The sequence below is a fragment of the Temnothorax curvispinosus genome, unplaced genomic scaffold (genome assembly GCF_003070985.1).
Source record: "Temnothorax curvispinosus isolate PA1 unplaced genomic scaffold, ASM307098v1 QBEX01010358.1, whole genome shotgun sequence".
Classification (NCBI taxonomy): Eukaryota; Metazoa; Arthropoda; class Insecta; order Hymenoptera; family Formicidae; genus Temnothorax; species Temnothorax curvispinosus.
Window position 1 is genome coordinate 195,833 of NW_020220138.1, and position 24,358 is coordinate 220,190.

A 24,358-nucleotide genomic window follows, 5' to 3' on the forward strand; every position below is an offset into this window, starting at 1 on the left:
AGAAAACGTTTTTGGATTAACTTCTTTCTTACATTAGATAAAATTTACAGAAAATACTTTCATCATATTACTTGTAATATTTAATTTGCTTAATGTACAATAGAATGATTAACATACGGAGCATTTACTTGATTCGCTTAAATCTTCTTCGCAGCTGGACTGGCTCGTAATTTCACCGCTCGTTTCGCCTCCATCTGCCTTTGTCTGGCCAACTTGCGCTCTTCTCTCTTCCTTCTTGCTTCTTCGTATTTATTGTTTCCACTAGGAACGCCTACGCAGAAAAAAGGGATTTTTTTGTAATAACTAATGAAATGAAATTTGTATGTACATGTATGTGCTTAGAAATCAAGTCAGATATACTTGGTTGCTCTAAGGGCTCTAAGGGAACATCTTCGAGAGACTGAAACTCCGAATCTTCCCATCCTACTTCGGAAGAATCGTTTTTGTCTTGAACACCTTGGGTTGTTTCTTCTTCCTGTAAAACACCACAAATGTTCTATACGTTGCTGATAACGATATCAAAATATATGATCATCCGGACAACTGAATTATCTCGTTATCTATTCGCGTATCCATATGTGTACATATAGGTTGTTCCAAAATTCGTATGGCAACGTCATTTTTACTATTATGTAATATTTCATATTAAACATTTAATCTAAGCATTATATAACAAAATTATATATTTTTGGCTTGCTCTTTCATTTCCTTTAATGCCTTAATTTAAATGCTATTGATATATTGAAATATTTTTATTAGATAAAAAAGAACTCGAGATTGGCCGAAAAATTCCGCTGTTATAGATTTAGAATTTGCGGCCGTACGCTCGTACCCTTCATATCACTCGCATTAACATATCAGGTTAGATAGGATATCCGAGAAGAACCTTGACTTAACAGACAAATATAATAAAACGCCAAGTGACAAACCGGTTCTTCCTCAAGGCTGGTCCACTGTTCATTAGCCTTAGGGGAATGGCCGGACGGTGATATACTACTGGCTGGATTCAATGGCATCGATGGTGTAGTGGTGGATTGCTGCTCCATGTCCCCCCAATTATCGGCGTCCCAGCAATCCCAATCGCAATCGGAATTTGTATTTTGAGTGTTTTGCGTATCGTGCTCGTGATCGGGATCGAGGGAAGTCATGCTTGTCGCGCTGCTCGTCGTGGCAGTAGTGCTAGCGCTGCTCTGGGAGCTGCTGGCTTGTTCTAAAACAATTAAAGAAACTATCACTAATATATCTATATGCTACTAAATAAATTACTTCGGAGTGAAAAAATGTCCATGGACATGAAAGTGCTGGTAAAGAGAATTTATACTAACCTAAGGAAGCGGGTTTATTTAACAAGATCCTAGATGTGCTATGAGCATTGGATGATTTTGGCGTGTCTGACTGGCTGCGATAGAATTTCGCCGTAACTGCTGTAACGGCCCATCCGGCCCATGTCGCCGCGGCATTGCTGAGACTGGGTGTTGCAGTATTCACATCCGCCTCTACAAACATTTTAGTGACATTAGATTTCAGTATCTTCTATCGAAGTTTCCTCAAAGAATAGCTGTAAAATATCTAATTATGAAATACTAGTGCTATATGCAGTGCTCACCCATTGATTCGCGAAGACCGGGATCTTCAGAGACCGTCTCAAGCTTTGATAAAAAACCTCGGATGATACGGAATGCATTGTCTCGTACACCTTTGTCCACGTCCGTGGTAAGTGGACATAGAGCCGGTAAAATGCGATTTGCGACCTCCTGTAGCAGGAAATATTGCTGCGTTGCGGCCAGAGCCAGTATACTGGCAATTCTGGCTGGCGGAAAAGAATCGCGAGTTCCACGGATAAACGCGCCAATCAATACCTAAAATTACATTTATTAATTGATTCAATAATATTTCATGAATGTATTATATAAATTATATTATTTTATTAATTTTAAATTGTTTTATTGTTCTTTATATATGAATATGGGACTAAAATAGTGTGACATTTAAAAAATATATAAAAAGTCTACCCCCCCTGATCAATAAGAAGACTCTAAAAGAAGAGTAATCTAAAAAAAGAAATATGGAGTAGATATATATTTAAAAAATATTAAGTTGGTTAAGCAGAAAAGGCTAACCTTCTGCCTTATCTGAGGATGAAGATGTTGAGCAATTTTTCCAAGGCAAACTGTGGTATTTGTGCGAATACCGCCTTGCTCGTCTTTCGACTGAAGTTTTGCAAAGTATCTTAAAGTCTCGACATTAAGATTATTATAATCTAACTTTGGTGCTAAATGTACGACCGATCTTATCGTTTCTTCCCTGATTGCCGGGTTTGTGTCGAGGAAGCCCCTTGCTACCTGCAAAGAATTATATATTTAACATATATTAAAATAACATTATATTATTATTATAGAGAGATATTATGGTGAAAGTAATTAATTAGTATTATTGTAAAAAATTATTGACTTATAAATGCAATAAAAATTCAAAATTAAATATATTTACTAAAAACTTTTTATAAAATCGTTAGAGATATAAAATTGCCATACTATTTTCATTATAATATAAACAATTGATAAAGTCTAATAGCACCCAATAAAGCTTTACCTGGGGAAAAATAGCTTCGTTAACGGTAGCCGATTGCAAGTGATCGACGAATCGGTCCAATTGTTGCAGCAATCGTAATCTCGTCGCTCTGTCGTTCGATGCGAATAACTTAACAACACAGGGCACCACGCGACGCTGATACTCAGCGTCAGGTAACTGAGAACCCAGCTGCAATAACGGTGGTAACACAGCGCTTCCGGCGTCCCCGAATTCGAAAGCGGCTAATAATTGCGGCAAGATCTTGTACCTGCCGACACCTTCGGGAAACGAATCCAATTGTGCCGCTAATTGCGAGAAGAATCGTCCTTTCTCGCCCCTTTCCTTCATCTGGATCTCCTCCAGGAACAAAAGAGCGTCAACAAGATTGTTCTTAAAGAAGCCGCCGTTACTGCGACAACGCGCTATCACGTCCGCGGGATTTGGTCTTCCTTCTGGATTAGTCCCTACTAGCTCTCGATACACTGTTATTATTTGCTTCGGAATCTTCAAAAATAAAGGGTGTTTATGTGCATTACGAAATTACGATTTGACATGAAGACAGCATAAAACGAGCAGAAAACTTACTTGACCTGTGACCTTAAGTTGCGAAGTATTATTAAATATGCCATTGTATGTTTCCCAAATCAGACATCCAAGTCCCCACATGTCAACTGAGCTATTTTTTAATCATTTATCAGTTTCATATATTGCTAATATTAAATCCAAATATTTGTAAACTCCCCCCGCTATATCGTATCGTCTCTACTGCATCTGTTACGTCTACGATTATATTGCTAAGTTTGAATAAAATTAATATACTAATATCATTTACCATTTAGTCGCGGGTTTTGTGCATTCCTTAGCCTCTGGCGGTTGATACACTTGGAAAGTAGAAGGCAAAAAATTGTACGATGCATCCACAGCTGTCATGTATTCAACTCCACCGAGTTTCCATTCGCCGCTCTCTTCGTTAACGAACACTGTCCACAGATTGACATTATTATGCCGTAAATTCCCGTCGTTATTTAAGAAGTTAAGTGCCCTCTGCCATCAAATTGAACACGTATTACAGATCTCTCTCTCTCTCTCTCTTTCTGTTGCTTAAAAATCTCTGATGTTGACGTACAATGTTTCATTTATACATACCGTAATTTGAAATATGCCCCAGGAGAAGTACAATTCCTTCTTAGACTCATTCTCGGAATTGCATTTTTGCATTTCGATTAAGCGATTATACAACGGCTCCACGCGCTCTGTGGCTAAGTAAACCATTTTGTCAGTCTGGAGTAACGAAACACAGATTACGTCTTTATGCAAAGAGCCATTGCACCGCCACTGCAAGTCAATACAACTCATACCTCGAGACTGTCAAGATACGCAAGTATACTCGGATGTCTAAGCGTCTTGAGTCTTTTCACAGCCGCGCGGGCAATGTCCAGCTGCTTCTCTCCTCCGTTTTTAACGTCAAAGACGAAAACCGAAACATCCTCGCCCATCGTGGTGCCCTGCGGAAGATCTTGCAAGGATAAAAATAATATTTTTTTTCACCAATAAGTTGGAAAGATAGAAGAACTTTTGCCACCGCTGATCAATTAGTCGTAATAAATTAGTGAAATGAATAAAATACGGTGTACTTTGGTGCTACTATTCCTGCAGCTAATCGAATTACCTTTCTCTTAGCCCTGTGTATTGTCCAAATACTCTTGGTCTCCAAACCTGGGATAGGCTCCCCGATATCGTACGGGAAATCCTTGGCGGGATCTCTCGAGAAGAAGGACCACATCGTGGGACTATATACTTTTATCCGCACATACAGACCGCGCTCAACCCAGGCTCAACCCTCAAAGTGACGTATCATTGGCACTGACAGCGGCGCGTCAGAACTGTAAAAGTATTAAAAGTCACTGCGCTGCAAACGTACATACAGACACTTGGTGGAAAAATAATCAATTCGTGACGTGGCTCTATTGTACAATAACCTCGTTCTCTATCATTCAAACAAGTTCAAATTATAATTCCACGCAAACGCGAGGTGGAGGTTAAGTGGTGAGGAAAAAAAAACCAATGAACCCGAATGAGTTTTTCGTCTAAAGGAACGAGGAATTGGAATCGCGTCACCCAGGGAACGCTACGTGCGATCGTATATATCTCTCTCGTAGCGCGTTGCGTTCCGTCACTGTCCGAAGTAAATTCTCGTCTAACGAGATAACGGAAGGAAAAATCGATCTGACGGAAAAGACGAGCACATCACTTTGCTTGATCTGTCAAGAAATGCCCCTTGGATGTTAATTTTTTTTTTTTTATCGTTACATTAATATCTTTTCACGTGCAAAAACGTGATATTTTATCTGTGCTTATTCGCGCGCGGATGAACGGGCTTTCCCTGGCCTTATCCAGTCGGTCTGTTATCAAGCTTATATTCGCTCGATTACACCGGGAAGAAAACGCCGGGAAAACAAGGAAACTCCGGAAAGCAGATGATCTTATTCAGTTATCCTCGAAGTGTTGGAGAGTCGCACCTCGAGCTCGCACGGCGATAACGCGCGGCACGTCATTATGACGTGGGGGTCGTGGGGTTAAATCCGTCGACCGAGTCCCGCTCGGTCTTAGGACGCGCGATATTCGCAGATCGTCGCCGACCCGTCTTTTTCCAGTCGTTTATTCTCGCCGCGCGCTCGAAACGAGAAACGAGTCGTATCATCGATGGTGGAGAACGAGAACGAGAAACGAGACAAGAGAGAGAGGGGGAATCGAGAGAGGGGAAAAACGTAGCAACGGCTGACGGCGTCGAAATAAACGGCGAAATATCGATCCCCCTTTCGGGACAATCGGATCCCGATGACCCCCGGGTGACCCCACCGTCCACGCGGTGTTTTCCAGCCCCCGCGGGCTGGTTAGTTGCCTCTATATATGTTACTCCTCTCTGTGAATATATATCGGAGCAAGAGACGCGTCCGTCTCGCATTCCAAGGCTGCGTTCCGCAATTCGATTTATAAGTTTACGTCACGTTAGCGTGTAGAGGGAAGAAAAGAAATTTCCTTCGCTTTTTCTTGTTCTTAGAAGAGAGATGTGTGTTATTCTTTCTTTCTGATTTAATTATTTTCTCTCCAATTCTTTAATTTAATTATTACTTTCTGCACTTCGTACTTTAATCATATCTGTGCGTATTGTTATTATTATAATAAGAGTTATTTATTCTTTTTTCTTCTAATGCGGAGTAAAAAAAAATAATATACTCAGAGGCCTAGTTTACATCGATCTCTTGATACGCGTATCAAATAGTATATTTCAACTGGTCAACCAATAATCAAACTAATTTATTAGTTTTTTACTATTTAATACGCGTGATCGATGTAAACTCGGGGCCCGGATTTTCTATTGACAAACGTATGCGTAAACTCTGCTCTAACAGAAAAGCTGCAAGCTTATTGGCTAAAAACTGTGCGATAGCCAATCACGTTGCAGCCTTTCTGTTAGAGCAGAGTTTGCGCATACGTAAAGTGCAACTCAACTACGTCGTTTCGCTCGGTAACCGCACATGGTTTGCGTCCGTGCTAATGGTTCGTGTCTGAACTAGCCAGCTGGAGGGGATATTCTGGCCGCAGCGGCCGCGCTCGGCCGGCCCGGCGCTCGGCAAGCTTCGAGCGAGAAGAGGACAGACAATTCTCAATTCTCAATTCCCAATTCCCAATTCCCAATTCTCAATTCCCAATTCCTAATTCTTAATTCCTAATTCTCAATTCCCAATTCCCAATTCCCAATTCTTAATTCCCAATTCCTAATTCCCAATTCTCAATTCCCAATTCCCAATTCCCAATTCTCAATTCCCAATTTCCAATTCCCAATTCTCAATTCCCAATTTCCAATTCCCAATTCCCGATTCCCGATTCCTAATTCCCCATTCCCAATTCTTAATTCCCAATTCTTAATTCCCAATTCCCAATTCCCAATTCCTAATTCTCAATTCCCAATTCTTAATTCCCAATTCCCAATTCCCAATTCCCAATTCTCAATTCTCAATTCCCAATTCCCAATTCTCAATTCTCAATGCTCCTGTTCTTTTCAGCTAAACTTTTTGCACTTTGAAGAGAAAAAAAGAAAAGATATTTCTTTGTTTGATTGATTCTCATGTTTCCTTATTTCTTTCGGCGCGAAACACCGCGTATGAGATCTCGATTTGGGCAAATTTTCATGAATCAGTTAATTTCCGGCCGCTCGACAGCGACGTGAGCGACATTGCTTTCTCTGTCTCTCACCGCCATTGGCTGATCCACCTGCATCCTCGCGGTTTCGTACATACATACTCCTCGTAGCGATCTGTTATCGTTCGCGAAGATCTACGGCGATGGTGGAGTTCGCGCTCGACCTGGCAGGTATCTGCTGATGGAGAAAAATATGCTTTGCAACGATTAGACCAGATGAGACGACACAATGGCGATCGGTGTATTTCCAGCCCTCAAATTGGGCGTGCTGTTTGTCAAACAGATCAGTAAACCTCTAGCCAAGTTTATTGTCAATCAGGCAAAGAGTCATCCTATTTTCAGAACTTATTTCATCATACCGCCCGCTCAGTGTGAGTGTATTTTTTATCTTTTTCACGCGATATATCAAAGTTTATTATTCGTACCATTGTAACATGTGATTGTCATTGTTTTGCATATTTACAGTTTATCATTGGGCAGAAGTAAAAGGGAAGATGTATGTCATGAACCTCGGTAAGCCTACGAAGGTCGCCAAGTTGAACGAAGCTATGGCGATTGATTTGGGCGCCAGTCTGATTAGCGAGTTCATTATCTTCAGCGTGGCTGGGGCATGTGTGATACTGGAGTACAACAGGCAAGCCGTGAAAGAGGCGAAGAGAGAGGAGGTCCGTCAGACACAACTACAGAAGTTCACGGACGACATTCAAATGTTGCATAACACTACGTTGCAACAGGAAGCACAGATCAATTATCTCCTGAGCGCGGTCAACGAGTTAGCGAGGCACACAAAGCACAAGTTACCCGAGCCAGTTTCGTGGCAAGTGAATAATAACAATAATAAGGAAGACGACCCGAAAAAGAATCCTAATAAAAATAGCAAAAACTCAACGGAAGCAAACACAGACGGCACGTCCTTGATAGCGCGTGCTATAGTGTATTATAACAATGAATTGAAAGGAGATAAGCTGAGCTAAGCGACGTTTTATACTTCTCTTTGAGACGTATGTAACTTAAAGATACCTTGAAGATATTACAATGTTGCAAACTGGTGCTGGGATTAAAACAAGATACATTCGCAACACGGGAATGTACGTAACAAAATTTTGTTCCGCATTGCGCGTCGCAATCCACGTTTGGATTGCGAATTAACTTGTGCTAGTCCCGAGCAAGGCTTTAGATACTTATTTCTTCTGTAAAAATGCATATTTCTGTCATGTATCTAGCTAATTTTTAAATAAATGTAGATATGGGTGATAAATAAAATTTACACAGAAAGATTTGTACTATAATCTTCAGCTTTTTCCATATTGCATTATTTCGTTATTTATTTTTACATAATTAATGTGTGTATATTATTGCACGAAATAGTGATAATTATTCAAATAAAATTAAGACTTGGAATATTTGTAAATTGTAGATATTTAAATATTTCAATACATTTTTTATTAAAATTAAAAAGCGATGTCGATAATTTACCGATGGCCGACTATATTTTTAATTTTTGTATGCATATCAACAGTTCGGTAAGTTATCAACGGTAAGTTACGAGCGTCCGATTTTTGTATTGTATAATATACATATATATATCATAATTTCAATAATTCACCTCTTATACATAGAAAAGGAAAGATAAAGACATGAGGTGTACAAAGCACGATGAAATACAAATTTAATATTTTTATTCGATATTCCAAATCGATTTATACATTTCTGACGTGGTGTTACTGGCATTGCATACTGTGTTGTGTGTTGAAGCTCGTCCGTCAGAATCCTGCAAGTTTTAAAACTATTAAAGATGTTTATGAATAGGAAAAGGTTATCAGATACCACGGATTGTGAATCGTCCGATCCGGGAAAGTGCAAGGAACAATGGGTTGAAGCGGGCAAAAATTATTTATTTGTTTTATGGGGGTTAACTATGCATTTAATTCTGTTGTGGGGTGTGTTGGACGTTAACTTTCATTCGCCTATTATTAGAGGACTGCCAGTTGTACCGGCGCCCAGTGGACCACCGGCCAAAAGACTGTTGCTTTTCGTGGCAGACGGTCTGAGGTTTCAGACGTTCATAGAAAACCCACCACCTTATCTCAGGTATTTTACAAAATTTGGTCTCATTATTCAAGGACAATGATGCATAATTAATAACATTATCGATCAGTTTAGTTTTATTGATGTTAATTCTATATTTAATAAAAAGCTTAGCGAATTTAATCTTGATATTAATAAGAATATTATGGTAATTTATTGAATTTTTATTTTAATACTTATTTTGTATATTTTTTTAAACAAAATAAATCCTTGCTTTTAGGGATGCAATGAAGAATAGGGGTGTTTGGGGAATATCTCACACAAGAGTGCCTACAGAATCAAGGCCAGGGCACGTCGCACTCGCCGCAGGCTTGTACGAGGATCCTAGTGCCATCTTCAAGGGATGGCAGGAGAATCCGGTGGACTTCGATTCTGTCTTCAATCAAAGCTGTGCAACTTGGGCTTGGGGCAGTCCAGATATAATACCGATATTTACAAAAGGTATTCCAGAAAGAAGCGGCAGCATTGATTTTCGTTGCTTCTCACGCTTATTTTGAAATTTCGAAAAGATAGGTAGCACACAAAATGTCCATGGACGGAGTTATCCATCTGCGTGGCAGGATTTTGATGCAAACAGTAATCAGACGACAAGACTGGACTCCTGGGTGTTTGACGCTTATTTAGAATGGCTGCAATCTTCAGTAGCCGAGACGGTGAAAAATCAGAACGGAATCATCCTGTTCTTTCATCTGCTCGGATGTGATACTCTAGGACATGCTAAAAAACCACATTCCAGGTATCCGAGATTTGTTTTAGATCGTTATGTGTATAGCTGTTTTCTAAGTGGTAAGACTTATTAGTAAAAAAAAAATCTTGAGATCAGAGAGTATACGGAAAATATGAACTACGTCGATCAGAGGATTAAAGAGGCTGTGAACGTGACAGAACACTTTTTTGGGAAGGACACCGCTTATGTGTTCACATCGGACCACGGAATGACCGATTGGGGATCTCATGGAAGCGGTTTGCCAACCGAGACTGAAACACCTTTAATCGTTTGGGGAGCAGGAATAAAATCAAATGGCTTTCGTCAAGATGTTGAACAAGCGAGTATAACTCCCTTGATAGCATCTCTAATAGGAATTCCTATCCCTACAAATAATGAAGTAAGTGTTTATGTAACATATTTCGTGTGCAAGAAATATATGTGATATTCAATATGTAAAGAAGTATATAGAGCATTTTAGTTTATTTTTATTGTATTATTTTATATATTTGTTTAATTACTTGTATAATTAAAAGGTTTTATTTGTATGATTTTATTTGTATGAAATTTGTATAATTAAAAGTAAAACATAAGAGATTTTAATAGAATGAACTACACAGTTTAAAACAATTTTAATATTATTTAATATACATATGTATATATTGTATAAAATATCTACTCTTGAAATACTTTTTTAGGGTGCACTACCGTGGCAGTATTTTGATATAAATTATCACGAATACCTCGCACGTTCTTTACTCAGTAATGTGAAACAGCTTGCGCATCAAGTAACCGGAAATCGTGCGGTAAATTGTGAAAATATGGACCACGTCGACTGGCGAGAGACACAGATAAAAGAAAAAATTCGTAAAGCCGAACAACATCTCAGTAGAAGAAATGTGATGGCAGCAATTCGAGTTGGTCATGAAGCAATTAGTTTCAGCAAGGAAGCTTTGTCGTATTTCAGGCAATATGAACGAACACGATTTTTAATATGTTTATCGATAATGTGGCTTGGCTGGATAATAATGTTATTCATGAAAATAAGTGGAGTAGTAAAGCGTGAATATGTGCGAACTTCTCTACTGCGATTAATGAACGTCGGGTTTGCAAGTCTATTGATAATAACGCTGATTAGACATATAAGTGAGTAATCACTTCTGAATGAAATGTATTAAGTTAATGCAAACGATATTGCAGCTCTAGTAATAATTTCTATGCTAAATTACTGATTTCACTTGAAAAACGGACATTTCATTTGTGCGTTAATCTTTGCTTACAGTGTCCACGTGCAGCAACTGGAGATTGCCGTACTATGCGTCCTTTGCCATAATATCTGCATGGCTTGCCGTTAATACTATAATGACATCGATGCCTGTATTTTCAGAAAGGAGCACATCGGATCTATGCATAGACATTGGAGGCACGCTGGTACTACTAGTGTTACTATTTGTTGGATTAACATATAGATTTGCTTTCAGCATAGGAATATTATTACTCATGTTGATACGGGCAGCAAAGTCAGAAGATGTACCAGCTTCTGTGATTTGGACGTCGTTAGCACTGTGCCTGTTTCCGTTACTGCCTGCCGTGGAGCCAGAACCACGTGTTTATATTGTGTAAGTCTACCTCTCAAATGGTGATCAAGTCAGACACTCAAAATTATTTTAATTAAAAAAGGAATATCAATCAGATTCCTAAAAAAAATTTCCCCTTTTCTCTTTCTACGTGGTGATATCGAAAAAGGCTATAATGAATAAGACAGGAATTTTGTATAAGAATTTAATTCTTATACGTCTTTGATTTTTTATCTTGATGACTTAACATTTTCCTTATCGATTTCAGGATGATTGGCGCGTGTGTCGTAGCAATAGTGATAGTGTTTATTGATGCGCTGTCACGAAGTCAGAAAATAATGGAAATTCTACGTTTAGTCATTACATGTCTTGTATATATAGAGATTATTGATGGTCGACATTGGATGTCATGGATTATCCTGCTGACCACGCCATTATGCATTTGGTATTATCCAATAGAGACTAAGAAAAGAATACTGGGCATAATGCTCGGATTTTTCTGCCCTCTTACGTTATTGTCGGCATCTTACGAGTCGCTCTTCTTCGTGACTCTTACAATCAACCTAGTGTGTTGGTTGGAAGTTACTTCAACTACCTCAAGGAGCTTAAGAGAACGAAAGATCACAGAAGACTTGATCAAGGCGGCGTTTTTTGTATCCTTTTATCATCTTTTGAAAAAAAAAATCTTAAACGCCATAAGATTTTCTGTTAAGAATGACTGATATTTACACTGGATTAATTAAACATAATTAAATCAGAGAAAAATAGAGCGTTAACGAAGTAATTTTGTAACACTTTTGATACAATAGACAACTATTACTTATATATATCCTTAACATCTTTTTATAGATGTTATATGTATTATTGTGCTTCTTTGGCACGGGAAACATGGCGAGCATCAGTTCATTCGATCCGTCCTGGACGCGCCACTTTGTCACCGTTTTCTCCCCATTTCTAATGACATCTTTGATACTCCTGAAACTTAGCATTCCTTTGATATTAGTGGGATGCGCGAGCTATTCTTTAGAATCGGAAGAGTGTAAAAAGCCTATCTCTTTAGCTGTTCTCTTTTTAGGCGATTGTTTATCACTGCCTTTGATGTATTGTGTCACGCCGTATGGCAGTTGGCTCGACATCGGTAGCGCTATCAGTAAATTCGTTATTACTATCTCTCTACCTTGTCTCTTTGTATTGTTGCGATGTCTTTCGCGTCCGCTTATGAAAGTGGGTTTTGGAGTCGGCCTACTATCTCAAAAGAAGCATATCGTGTAGAATTTTTTTTATATAATTATAAAAGTGCATTTAATTAATAACTGTTTCGAAACATCTGTCTATCTATATATGTGTTTGTTATTGTCATTACATTGAAATATGTGTTTTAACTAAAGAATTGAACAAATACATCTCTGTGTGTGTGGATATTTATATATTCGACTGAAGTCTACATTCTTTTATGTAATGTGTTTGTATTACATAAAAATAGATAATTATATTTATTGGAAAATATATGCACGTGTCCGTGTTATTATTATTAATTCATCATTTTTATACACAGTTGATTCGACTTTTCTATTAATCACTCATACCACGTGTAAATATGAAATATAAAAGGTAAATATAAAAAGTAAAATTTTTAAAAGGTATAACCATCTCATTATTAAAATGATATATTAAGCCTAATTTTTTTATTCTCTATGTCACACAATTTAATTCCTATAATACAGTACATATACGTGGAGAGAAATAATACATTTAAAATTTGAACTCTTTATACTTCTTAGATGTCTTTGTATCCTGGATCTGCTGGCGTTTGCGTTTGCTCTGCAACAGAAATAGAAACGATATAACTCAAAATTGACGTAATAAAAAAATAATTTAATTCTAGTTAAGAATGAAATCTATTTATATATATGTACCTTCTGTCGTTGTACGTGATCTACCACCATGTCCGATACATCTTCTCTCTGATTCGCTTGTCTGGACCTCATTGTCTCCTCGTATCTGGTCGCCATTGCCTCGGAGTCGAGGTCCAACTCGCTAGGATCCAGCGTCAATTCCACCGCGCCGTCCTTCTCCGCTCGCGCGTCACTCGCGCTGCCGCTGATGGCACCGCGACGCGCGGCAATCACGGACGGTGGCGCTTGGCCACCTGCCGCACCTGTCATGTCGTACACGTGGGTGCTACCCATCATACTGGCACCTAGACCTTCCGTGCGTCGCTCCTGCAGCACCGTGTAGAGCGCGGGAGTGTCACCGCCTTCCATCTCGCTCTCAATCTTCTTCTTCCTCAGCTCGATGGTCTCCGGAGTCTCCAAGCCCGCCGGGATCGACGTGATGCCGCTCGGCGTGATCAGGCCCTCGGCGCCAGGCGTGACCAGTCCGCTAGCGTCGCCGTCTTCCTTTCCTTCGCCCTCGCCACCTTCGCCGCCCTCCTCACCGTCCTCGTCCTCCTCCTCGTCGCCTGACGACTCTGACTCGGGCTCGCCCCACATCCCCCGGTCTATTTCCTCGTCCATCGCGTCCGCGCCGGAAGTGCGCGATATGCCGAATACATCACCATACAGCGGCCGTCCCGTTTCGTCTACCGGTGGCTTTCCCCATCCACCCGCGTGATAGCCGAACGCGCAACCCTCTGGAATAGGTGCATTCAGGCCGGGTATTTTGAGATTTGGATAACTCGGCGGCGGGCCGTAACGCTGCATAGCGATGAGCCAAGGTGGCGGTACTTTCTGGCAATTCGGTCCCACAGGCATCCCCAAAGCTGTACGCAGTTCGTCCGACAATTCTCCCGGCTTCTTCTCCTTCAGGCGCGTCTCGAATTCCTTGCCCTCGTAATAGAGATCGCCGTGGATCGTCATGCGCGGCTTCGTCTGCCACTTGAAGAACGCGTCGTGCAACTTCTGATAGTCGATGTCGATCTTGCCCAGTTTGGGCCGCGCTCGCTCCCGCATCTTCGCCTTCAGCGTACGCGTGTCGTCGCGCTCCTGCAAGCTCGCCCTCATCTCCGTGATGCCGGTGCGCTTTATGAAGTCTGGTAGATCAAAGGGCGGTTTCTCTATACCGCGTTTTCCCTGAAGATACTTACGCTTGAAGCACCAATGCCTCGGTACTGGAACCGTGTTTCGGTGAGCCTTCAATTGCACAAGCAGCTTTGGATCTCGCGCGGTAACGTCGTGCATCTCCACGACATCCGGACGACCTACCAGCTGCTTCAATTCCGCCACGCTCAGCCGCGTCAGTCTTTTGAGTTTACGCTTGGACAGACGCGGCGCCCCGTTCTCCCCGGTGCCCTGTTGCTGCTGTTGCTGATTCGCCTCGTCGTCAAAGTCGTCCAACAATGGCACCTTACTCGGAATGCCGGTGCCGGCAGTTTGTATATTTGTTACCGGTGGATACTGGCCGATAGGCTCGCCCTTATCAGCCGCATCGTTCGGACTCGGTTCCGGCTCCACCAGCTTAAACGCCTCGAAGACTCGAACAAATTGGCGGTACATAGGCTCCAAGTCATTTATGCTTGGAATCTCCTGTACATACTCTATCTCTGGCATAGCTTCCTTAGTCTTGGCCTCCTCCGTACCATCCTTCTTCTGTTCGGAATCCTTCTTCTCCGCATTGTGCCTCTTCCTCTTTGACTTCTTCTTCTTTTTCATTTTGCTCGATTTGGATTCCATTTTCTCCGCAGTCGGTTCCGGTCCCATTATGACATCCTCTATCTGAGGAACGTCCTCGCCGTCGTCCTTCGGTGATTTATTCACAGAAACAACGGTGTCGTTCGGATCACCGCCCACTTCTTTAGCTCTCTCCGTTTTAAATGCCAGAGCTTGCTCCAAAGCGGCCGGTAGTTTGACAGGGCCGCCTTCTCCATCCCCGACTCCGTTGTCAACATTCTGATTTTGCAATTCCGACGGCGGATCCACCTTCAAGCTCAAGAGGCTCGGCAGAGTCTTGGTGTCCATACTGAAACGAAGATCGTGCTTAGGATAACATTCAACTATAACCAAAAGAGAGACGAACTAGAGACAGAAGTATGTTTACAGTTTGAACAGTAACAGTTTACTAGTTTAAGACTTTGTCCTGTGTTTAAGGGAGAGGAGTTTTAGTGGGTGCAAGCCCCACACATACCCCGGGTAGCCGGCCCCCGGGAATACGCGAGGTATTTCTCCTCTTCCTTTGAGGAAAAAAAAAACACAGTTTACCTGTTAGTGTAAACCTAGAAGACGTGAGATAGGCGAGACATGACGTTTAAATATATCCTCGTACCTGCAACTGTGTCCAGCAGATGTATGACAAATGCGTGTACGTACGTCAATACATCCGTAGTCCTTATTAATCCTTACTTTTCACTAAACATTAAATAAAACTCGAATCCCGGCAATTTACTACTTTTACACGACCCGTAAACGGACACAAATCACGAACGACACGAACCATACTGATTGTAGGGTTGGAAACTCTATTGAGTCCATTGTAAAGCATAAAGTTCGCGTCACACGAATTGGGATTAAAATTTGACCAATCAGAGCAAAGTTTACCAAACTTGATATTAGGGGGCCTATTAAGCTGAGTTTCCACTGAGCGCGTCACGCGTCGCGTCATCACAAGTTAACCAATCAACACATCTCATTTTATTACATTACTTGTGACGGGATCAAAATGGGATGTTTTGATTGGTTAACTCGGATGACGCGACGCGTAACGCGCTCAGTGGAAACTCGGCCTTACGGTTGTTGAAACGAGAGGTAAAAATTACAAAAGTGAGGAAATTCACTAGAGTATCTAATGATTTCATTGGTTGAAATCTAGTAAATCTGTGTTCACTTTTATAATTTTCACCTCGTTTCAAGAACCATAAACGACCCCCAGTTTTTTTGTATTATAATTAATTAAATTTTAATCTAATCTCAATCCCAATCCAATTCAATTTGAGCGATAATTAATTATTATATTCTTTAATATTCCTTATTTTCCCTTAAAATATGTTATTTCAGATTATTTCACCGGTTGAATGGAATTTTGAGGCCAGCTGAAACTAAATTAAAAATCATTTTTAATTTAAAATCGAACTATAAAAAAAGAAGAAAAACTACAAGGTCGAATTATGAATACCGCTTTATGTTTTCCCGAAGAGGAAGAGATACGTGATGGTCGGAGCCTAGAGATGGCGCGCAGAGTCTACACCTTTTTCAAAAGGGATATCATTAATGCACATTATCGTATATATAATTCAGTTTATTCAGTATCAAATATTCTGTGGTGCGAGACGGGCCGCAGTCCGTGGCAGTCCGTAAATCGTCGCGGATGTGGGTGCGTGTCAAGGAGATTCGGACCAGAGTACTGTCATCTGGAGCACAGACGTCACAGACGACGAGGTTGGTTAGCTTATTTGCGTCGCAGAAAATACCGATCGTTGAAGAAGACGCGGATTATTACGTTTGACTTTTTTTCCTCTTCTCTATCTTTTTCTCTCTCTTTCTCCCTCTCTCTCTCGCTCTCGCTGCTACGTGCTCCGACAATCGTCGCGGCGACACTCCGGCCTCCGGCTTTTTCGAAGCAAAATGGAAGATGCGACGTTGTTTTCGATTTAATTAAGCGCGTTAAGCGAATCAATCATGACGCGTCTCGCCGGCCCGAATTCGCGTCTGATTCACGGCTCTACTAATTCGCGCTCGACACCTGTCCCCGCGATAGATCTACGCAACTCGATTTAAATAAAATATGCGCTTCCGGCACGTTCGTCGGGTATACGTGTGAACGTATACACTTGTTCTACGTCGCTACTTCGGCGCACTTTGCTCGGCGATTTCTCGGCCACCCGGGCCGTCTCTTCCGGAATCGCGGCATAAATATAGAAATAAATTTTATCAAAACATCCATACGTCAACGCGGTGCACTTGGCCCTCAGGAAGACCCTTGCACCGACATCTTGATACCGACTGGCGATTTGCCTTGGCGAACTACACGAGAGTCCAAAGGTCCGAAAGAGTGGGCACGTCCTTTAAATGTCGTCATTTAGGTCGTTAGTGTTCCTCCATTATCTCCTAATAAGCACTCTAATTATGTCCATTTAACTTACTTTTTATCCTTTTCTGGTTTGGAGAATTAGAAAAAGATAAAGAGTAAGTTTTAAACCGATATTATAGAGTTAATCCATATTTGTAGAAATGGACATTACGTGTAAGCGCAGTTATTTGGCGATAAAAATGTAAGGGAAAGTTAACTTAAAATGTTGGCTTAAAATGATTATTGCTAACGCAGCGATGACGTCGAGATCTTCAATCTTATTTTTAGCGTTTTCGGGATGGTCCGGGGAATATATTTTTCTAATATAAAATATTCGTTAACAAAACTTCAGGTTTGACGCTGAAATCGATGAACAATCTGCCGACAATCGTTAAGTTTTATATCAATGAGGGATATATCGTATTTTCGTTCTTATAATGATACGAAATGAATTAAGGCTGCATTCCGATATTCACTGTCAGTACTGAAAATATTTTTCTGTATTTTACGTCACGTGTACTATAGATTTTCAGTACTGACAGTAAATGCAGCCTAATGGAATGTATTTTACATTCCACGCGGTTATTATTTTATCCTGTTAAATATTAATCGCGTGGGATGTAATAGATAAATGCAGTCTAATGAAACCGAACTGTCGCTCAGTCATTTAGTCGTTAGTGTGCGCTTCCGTTCTTCTTTTATTACCTTAATAGGCGTGATTAAGTTTTTCTTGATAAAAACGTGAGATTCTCGAGAAAACTGAATTAAGATAAATATTAATGGCGCAGCGTGACACTGATCTTCAATCCTTTAATGTAAAGTTATTTTTAGAGTTTGATCCGCGGGAAACGTTTCTTTAATGAAATACGGAACATTAACGGAGCTCCAAGTTCATATAAAAATCAATAGAAATTTATCGAGAATCATTAGTTTTATATTAGTTTTTTTTTCTATATAATAAAGCTGTATATATTTTTATACAATATTAATTAACACTAGAACTATCAGAGGGGTCAAAATAATCCGTTTGATACTTTTTAATAATTTATTACTCATTTTTGAAACAGCTTAATTTCTAAAATTTTCTGACTCCTATTGAAATTACATAGATAATCAATTTTATTAATTTGTTTTTTCTTTTTTTTTCTTTTCTAAGATTTCTTCGGTAGAAATAAGTAGATTATTATGTAGATTAATCTCTGGTAGTTCTAGTGTCAATATTATATAAAAGTTTTGTGTGTTAACAAAGGATATATCATCCTTATAATGCAAAACGATTAATAAATATAAATCTCTCGTTAATAAACTTTTGGTCACGGATCAATAATCGTGGTGTTTTTTAGTCGCGCGCGGATTGAAATGTTAGATGTTTGTTTGCAGTCCCCGCCGAGAGAGAGAGAGACAGCTTTAAGCTGGATTCGGGGAGCGCGCTATTTGCTTATTTCGTCCTTGTTTTACACCTGATGAACGATAAAGATAGAATGATGCAATAGCGCTGATAGCACGCTCCCCGAACGCAGCCTTATCTCGCACGCGCCTTACGCGTTGTCGCAATTCGTTTCCCACGTGCTCCAGCAGTGCGATCAATCCGTTTTTCATTACGCTGTCCGTTCCGTGTCTTCGTTCGCAAACAGATTTTCAAGCGTCATGCGTCGATAACAGGCGCGTTACGCGTTACATAATATCCTCGCATTTTCACGTTGCGCGTTGCGTATCGTAGCGTTTTACAAGGTGAATCGCAGTCAGTCCGATGAGTCCGAGAATTGGACTTGATTCTCGTCGACTGGCGTCTCTCATCCGAGAAAATACCTGGAGCTCCGAACCGCGGAATTCGCAGGAAGAATCCAATGTTTACCATGAGTTTCCTCAGAGTACTTTTTATCGTACATGTCGTTTGTTAATAAAATTACCGAGAAAAGGAGATAAGTATCGCGCTCGGAGCTATTCTAAAATTCAATTTTTGGAAGTTTGGAAGGTCCCGTCCACTTTTATCTTTGCGTCTTAAAATTTCAGATGCTCGCCGAACTCATTCTGATGAGATGGCGAAAAAATCGCAGCGTTCGTTTCCGAGTGCAATCCGAATGCAATGTCAGAAATTCCAGAGGATCCTAAAAATACTCCAAGGTCCCTATCTGTTTTTATCAAACGACCAAACAGATAATTTGCTCTACGCGTCACGCAGATTTTCTAAGCTCTACAACGAGCTTCCTTTGCGAAAGGATCTCGGAAAGAATATTTGCTCCTTTTCGGAGTTAAATATATAGCAGTTTATTTCGATGCGTGTTATCTTGATGCGTGACGTTCGAGAGATGACTATGCATAAATGCAGCTATCTGTTACTGCAATGTATTATATCTTCTCGTGAATGCGCGATGATTATCATGCTGTGACGCGTGACAGAAACGCGTGCACTCGAGAGAGAGAGAGATAAGATTTCTAGTAGTCGAAGACTATGGAAACTTTCTTGGAAATTGAAAAAAAACTGTAATTGTTTGATAACTTGTCTCGAAAAAAAGTTGGACAAAAATAATATTGGATATTTTTCAACTATTGTTTCAAATTCTGCTTAGTATCCAGAAAAAGATTAGTTTTTTTTTTCCGATTTATGTACAGAAATTTTACCGTCTGCTTCCGCAATGTGCGATACAAATTTTTTTTATCGGTGAAAATTAATTGCTTTGCGAAAGTTTTACGTCTCGATAAAAATGAACGTGTCGGCAGCATGAAACAGAAAGTGAAACGGTCATTTCTCTATTTTGTGTCAGCAACCTTTGTATCTTATCTGTTTTTTTTTTTTTACCACAGAGAATGTTTTATCTCTCCGAAAAATAGTCGAGATAATCTTGCTCCACTAAAATCTCTCGCAGAACTCTAATTGGCAAATCGATAAGACGATACTTGCGAGATATTTTTGGTCCATCATATATAGATGCAAAGAACGATTATCTAATTTGCATCGTATACGTACATGCCTCGTAAGCAAGAATATCTATCTATATATATGCGAGTTGTCACGTAAGAACTATATTAACCTTGCTGTTTTGCATTACGTATTTTATAAATTTGCATAGTTGATAGTGAGAAACTACAATACTTAGGGAGGAAAAAAAAATGCAAGTGCATACCGGAGATAATTCTTATCGTGTCACAAGCATATGTATATTTTCTCTCTTAATCGTTATTTGTTGTATAAATTAATCTCCATTTTTATGTTTAAAACATTTCAACAAATGATAACGTTATGAAAAAGATAAAAACACTCATTCTATTTGCCCGTTAACGTAACAAATTTTGTCAGCTTTCCACAACTTCAAATGTGAAATGTAGAATGTAAAAATATTTCGGCGCGAGTGTCATCGTTTTATTGCATACGCGCGCGAGAATTATTTTCTTCGAATTTATTTAGAGCTTTCTGTATTTGTAGAATACGAACCTTATAGCATGTACTTTGATCTCATTGACGTTAGTATTACCTAACTATAAGCATACGATAATATTAAATTTAAGCTTTCAGTCTGTTTCTTATAGGAGCCGTGCAATTCTTATCTTCTTTCATTATTAGAACACAGTTTAATCATTCTCCCTTCAAATTCCATTTTCTTTATCAATATCCTATTTTCTAAATTTCTTCCGTTTTTCATGATAATAAACTGTTAAAATAATATCATAGAGCTATCGTGGATTGCTTCAGAAACTTACAAGTGAATGATTAATTTCGAAATTATAAGGATTTTAAAAAGATAGATAAGACATTTTTTATTTTATTTTTTTTAAATTCTTATAATTCCGAAATTAATCATTCACTTGTAAGTTGTAAGTTATTGGAAACTGTAAATTTTTAATATCCTCATTTTTAAGCTTTTCTATAATGTATGATTTAAATGTTTAGATCATGAGACTCCAAAATTTGTTTTTTTTTTCTACTAAATTTCATAAAACGAATATGTTTACAGTGTTATCTTGTGTCGGCCCGTGTACGTCAGCGATACGAAAAGGAAGACGGCGATCTGTATGAGAGTCCAACGGTAACGGAACAGCAGGGTGTGCCAGAGATGAGCGGGCACGCAACCCGTCCCAGAGAGGGTGGTCAAGCGGTTCTAGAACGTATTCAAGTGTCCGTGCTGCCGATTGCTGGGAAACACGTAACGTCGACATTGCCTGCTACATCGGCCCTGCCAATGGAGAGGCAAGATGTGGACGTTGCAGTAAGAAAATACATTCATCTCGCTGTGTTTGTCGATATAAAACTCTAATATAATATCGGTGTACAGAATGAGATATGTCACAACTGTACAAATTATCAGTCCCATAAGTAACGCGAAAACCTTTCTTGTCAAAGACATTTTTATATTATTTAATGTAACATTTATGCACTAACAATATAACGATATATGATAATTATATTCATTAACTATCTTTTATATATAATAAAAAATAACAATAAATATATTTATAACTATATATATGATAAATATATTCATTAATTATGTTTTATATTATATATAGTAAAAAACAACATCACGTATGTACGTTGCAGAGCACACAGAAAAAATGCACCGGAAAGGAGATTTCAAATACGCAAAGGGTCTGGACGAGTCTGGTGTCCGGGGCGATAGCGGGAGCTTTTGCGAAGACCACGATAGCGCCGTTAGATCGTACAAAGATCAATTTTCAAATTTCGAAGCAGCCCTACTCGGCCAGGGCAGCGATAGGATTCTTAACTTCAGCGATGCGTACCGAAGGCCTTCTCAGCTTGTGGCGTGGAAACAGCGCTACCATGGTCAGGATAGTACCATATTCGGCGGTGCAATTCACTGCGCACGAACAGTGGAAAAGAATTCTGAGTATAAACGGCGCGGAAAGGTATCACATGAAAAATTCAAAAACATTTTTAGCAAACAAAGCAACTATTACGATTTAAACATGGATACCATGCGCAGATTTCACACCCGTGTTATATGAATATTTACAGAGAAAAACCATGGGCGAGCTTTCTGGCCGGCGCACTCGCGGGTGTGACATCGCAAACCATGACCTATCCGTTGGATCTGATGCGGGCGAGAATGGCGGTAACCCTGAAGACCGAGTACAAGACTCTGCGGCAGGCATTCTGGCGTATGTACAAAGAGGAGGGAATATTGGCGTACTACCGTGGCTTCACCGCCACGATCCTCGGTGTCATCCCGTACGCCGGTTGCAGCTTCTTCACGTACGACATGCTGAGAAACTTACTGACCGGTGAGTCGATTCCGTTCACACGACGAATCCTCTTGACGCCCGTCGACGGTGACGGTGCTTGTACTCACATACATACACACGTACACATAAAACATGCGAAAAAAAAAAGAAAAGAATCGAGGGTTATACGAATGAGAGTGGCTGTTGTATATGATCGTAAAGCAGGGTACCGATGGGGCACGTCGGGGGCACCCTGTTTCCCCTGATATTGGGACGGTACTAACTTTAATAGCGACGCGAGACAAGCCCGACCGGCGGCGTATTTCGAAGTGCTGCGTGCTTCATGTTCGATGATGGCTACGTGTCGATGAACAGTGTACACGGTGACTATTCCGGGATTCTCGACCTCGCTCATTTGCGGCGGCATCGCTGGAATGGTCGGTCAGACAAGCAGCTACCCACTGGACATTGTGCGGCGGAGAATGCAGACGTCAGCGATCAAGGGCCAGCATTATCACACGATCACGTCGACTGTCGTGAAAATTTACACGTAAGTATTTACGCATCATTTAAATTTAAAAATATAATAGTAGAGTATAGCAACTATCTAGTTATGAATAAATTATAAAATCGATTTAGAGACCGAGTTGAGAAAAAAGAAAATATATCTTTTAAATTTAAAGAAATATAAAGATAGTTAGATACATTTGATAATATTTACAGAAATTTATAGAAATCGATATATTTAATAACATATTTTGCTGTTTTCCCCAATAAATGTAATTTTATATTTATATAGAAGTATATTGATAAATTATCGTTGTGCATGTTACAGGGAAGAAGGAATAATGGCTTTTTACAAAGGCTTAAGCATGAATTGGGTAAAGGGTCCTATTGCCGTCGGAATCAGCTTTGCCACGCACGATACAATACGGGACACACTGAGGAAAGTTATTTGTGAAGATACATAGGGCTAATGGAACAAACATTTGAAGTTTGGGGTTATTACAGAATGATATCAGTCAATAATTATAATTATTAATTAATAATGATTGCTTGGCTGTTATCCAAATACACTTATATAATTATTATTATTCATAATTATATAAGTAATAATTATAAATATTAATCATCACATAATTTCATCATTTAATACAAATTATTTTAATGATGGATAAACGTGTCAGCGTATACCTTAAAACTGCGCTTGATAAAAAGAAAATGAAAACTCGTGCACAAAGCGTCATCGACGGCAAGATCATAAAATAATATTGCGGTAGATGCATTATTAACAACACAAGAAGAGTAGTTTGTTATTTTATGAGGGCATTTTGCCAAAAGCAACACAGGAAATCATTAGTACAAATTGTTAAATATTATGTACATATTGTTATTTCAAACATTATAGAAATCGTTGGAAAAGTTGGAGAAATGTAATATGTGTAGATGCATATACTGAAGAGATGTAACATGTGTAGATGCATACACCAAATCGTAATATAAGCATTGTGCATTGGTCCGATAATATGAAAGTATGATTTTTAGCTTTCTTAATTATTTTTAGATATGATTAAAGATGCGATTTATATAAAAATATAATTTTTCTTGCCTTAATTGTCTTATAAATTCTATGATAAAAGCGAACAAGCTGTGGTATAATTTGCGTTCAAAATCATGTACATAATCGTGTATATGACATTTTTTACTTTGAAGATCAAAATACTCAAAAGAATGATAATTTTCTTAACCCTGTGTAAAGTATAGAAATATTGTACAGTTTATAAGATAAATTGCGCCTGAAATTGAAATATTCAGATTATATTTTATTCGATCATCATGCTTACAATGTAATTGATTTTAATTTTGATGCTACTATTCAGTTTTTTTTTTAAATAAAGACTGCAATCAATAGCGACAATAAAGTTTAGAACTTGAAACATCGTAAAAAGATTCGACATATTATATTGCTATATTATAATTAATTATTGACACAACAGCATCTATATTACAGTTTATCAGTAGTCTAGTTTCCACC

At 39.3% G+C, this 24,358-nt stretch overlaps 5 protein-coding genes across 12 annotated transcripts; 3 read left to right on the forward strand and 2 right to left on the reverse strand.

The window, feature by feature from the left end:
- Positions 1-8: 8 nt before the first annotated feature.
- Positions 9-5,448, reverse strand: LOC112460151 (N-terminal kinase-like protein). 4 transcript variants are annotated; one of them, XM_025024696.1, is made up of 13 exons: positions 5,431-5,448; positions 4,241-4,454; positions 3,930-4,076; positions 3,718-3,852; positions 3,404-3,615; positions 3,157-3,247; positions 2,593-3,075; positions 2,121-2,342; positions 1,607-1,859; positions 1,326-1,496; positions 930-1,210; positions 361-475; positions 9-271 (listed from the first exon to the last, which is right to left on the reverse strand). In XM_025024696.1, the coding sequence occupies exons 2-13, from the start codon at positions 4,352-4,354 to the stop codon at positions 138-140; spliced, it is 2,358 nt and encodes a 785-aa protein (XP_024880464.1). In that variant the 5' UTR covers positions 4,355-4,454; positions 5,431-5,448; the 3' UTR covers positions 9-137. The 4 variants fall into 4 exon arrangements, with proteins under 4 accessions (XP_024880464.1, XP_024880463.1, XP_024880462.1 ...); XM_025024695.1 differs by lacking the exon at positions 5,431-5,448 and adding an exon at positions 5,091-5,420; XM_025024694.1 differs by lacking the exon at positions 5,431-5,448 and adding an exon at positions 4,551-4,867.
- A 1,372-nt stretch (positions 5,449-6,820) lies between these two features.
- LOC112460145 (optic atrophy 3 protein homolog) lies at positions 6,821-8,057 on the forward strand. The gene is made up of 2 exons (XM_025024679.1): positions 6,821-7,145; positions 7,240-8,057. The coding sequence occupies exons 1-2, from the start codon at positions 7,004-7,006 to the stop codon at positions 7,746-7,748; spliced, it is 651 nt and encodes a 216-aa protein (XP_024880447.1). The 5' UTR covers positions 6,821-7,003; the 3' UTR covers positions 7,749-8,057.
- Positions 8,058-8,353: 296 nt separating this feature from the next.
- On the forward strand, positions 8,354-12,706 carry LOC112460161 (GPI ethanolamine phosphate transferase 1). The gene is made up of 8 exons (XM_025024721.1): positions 8,354-8,865; positions 9,083-9,303; positions 9,376-9,598; positions 9,686-9,968; positions 10,267-10,714; positions 10,851-11,187; positions 11,414-11,798; positions 11,995-12,706. The coding sequence occupies exons 1-8, from the start codon at positions 8,570-8,572 to the stop codon at positions 12,415-12,417; spliced, it is 2,616 nt and encodes an 871-aa protein (XP_024880489.1). The 5' UTR covers positions 8,354-8,569; the 3' UTR covers positions 12,418-12,706.
- A 90-nt stretch (positions 12,707-12,796) lies between these two features.
- Positions 12,797-15,583, reverse strand: LOC112460162 (splicing factor 3B subunit 2). 4 transcript variants are annotated; one of them, XM_025024725.1, is made up of 4 exons: positions 15,406-15,583; positions 15,268-15,315; positions 13,062-15,102; positions 12,797-12,966 (listed from the first exon to the last, which is right to left on the reverse strand). In XM_025024725.1, the coding sequence occupies exons 3-4, from the start codon at positions 15,099-15,101 to the stop codon at positions 12,898-12,900; spliced, it is 2,109 nt and encodes a 702-aa protein (XP_024880493.1). In that variant the 5' UTR covers position 15,102; positions 15,268-15,315; positions 15,406-15,583; the 3' UTR covers positions 12,797-12,897. The 4 variants fall into 4 exon arrangements, with proteins under 4 accessions (XP_024880493.1, XP_024880491.1, XP_024880490.1 ...); XM_025024723.1 differs by lacking the exon at positions 15,268-15,315; XM_025024722.1 differs by lacking the exon at positions 15,268-15,315 and having other exon boundaries at positions 15,342-15,583.
- A 789-nt stretch (positions 15,584-16,372) lies between these two features.
- LOC112460164 (mitochondrial coenzyme A transporter SLC25A42) lies at positions 16,373-24,131 on the forward strand. Of its 2 annotated transcripts, none has more exons than XM_025024726.1 (6): positions 16,373-16,514; positions 21,099-21,350; positions 21,683-22,008; positions 22,118-22,383; positions 22,699-22,873; positions 23,159-24,131. In XM_025024726.1, exons 2-6 carry the CDS (start codon positions 21,198-21,200, stop codon positions 23,292-23,294), a joined length of 1,056 nt encoding a protein of 351 aa, XP_024880494.1. In that variant the 5' UTR covers positions 16,373-16,514; positions 21,099-21,197; the 3' UTR covers positions 23,295-24,131. The 2 variants fall into 2 exon arrangements, with proteins under 2 accessions (XP_024880494.1, XP_024880495.1); XM_025024727.1 differs by lacking the exon at positions 16,373-16,514 and adding an exon at positions 19,009-19,269.
- The last annotated feature ends 227 nt before the right edge of the window (positions 24,132-24,358 follow it).

Coding starts and splice junctions, on each gene's coding strand:
- LOC112460162 (XM_025024723.1), bottom strand. CDS start 15,101: ATGGACACCAAGACTCTGCCGAGCCTCTTGAGCTTGAAGGTGGATCCG. Junction 12,967..13,061: donor ATCACGTACAACGACAGAAG/GTACATATATAT, acceptor TTTCTGTTGCAG/AGCAAACGCAAACGCCAGCA.
- LOC112460151 (XM_025024696.1), bottom strand. CDS start 4,354: ATGTGGTCCTTCTTCTCGAGAGATCCCGCCAAGGATTTCCCGTACGAT. Junction 3,616..3,717: donor GGGGCATATTTCAAATTACG/GTATGTATAAAT, acceptor ATTTGATGGCAG/AGGGCACTTAACTTCTTAAA. Junction 1,497..1,606: donor CGGTCTTCGCGAATCAATGG/GTGAGCACTGCA, acceptor AAATGTTTGTAG/AGGCGGATGTGAATACTGCA.
- LOC112460161 (XM_025024721.1), top strand. CDS start 8,570: ATGTTTATGAATAGGAAAAGGTTATCAGATACCACGGATTGTGAATCG. Junction 11,188..11,413: donor GAACCACGTGTTTATATTGT/GTAAGTCTACCT, acceptor TATCGATTTCAG/GATGATTGGCGCGTGTGTCG. Junction 11,799..11,994: donor TGATCAAGGCGGCGTTTTTT/GTATCCTTTTAT, acceptor ATCTTTTTATAG/ATGTTATATGTATTATTGTG.
- LOC112460145 (XM_025024679.1), top strand. CDS start 7,004: ATGGCGATCGGTGTATTTCCAGCCCTCAAATTGGGCGTGCTGTTTGTC. Junction 7,146..7,239: donor CATCATACCGCCCGCTCAGT/GTGAGTGTATTT, acceptor GCATATTTACAG/TTTATCATTGGGCAGAAGTA.
- LOC112460164 (XM_025024726.1), top strand. CDS start 21,198: ATGAGCGGGCACGCAACCCGTCCCAGAGAGGGTGGTCAAGCGGTTCTA. Junction 21,351..21,682: donor GGCAAGATGTGGACGTTGCA/GTAAGAAAATAC, acceptor TGTACGTTGCAG/AGCACACAGAAAAAATGCAC. Junction 22,384..22,698: donor GCTGAGAAACTTACTGACCG/GTGAGTCGATTC, acceptor GTCGATGAACAG/TGTACACGGTGACTATTCCG.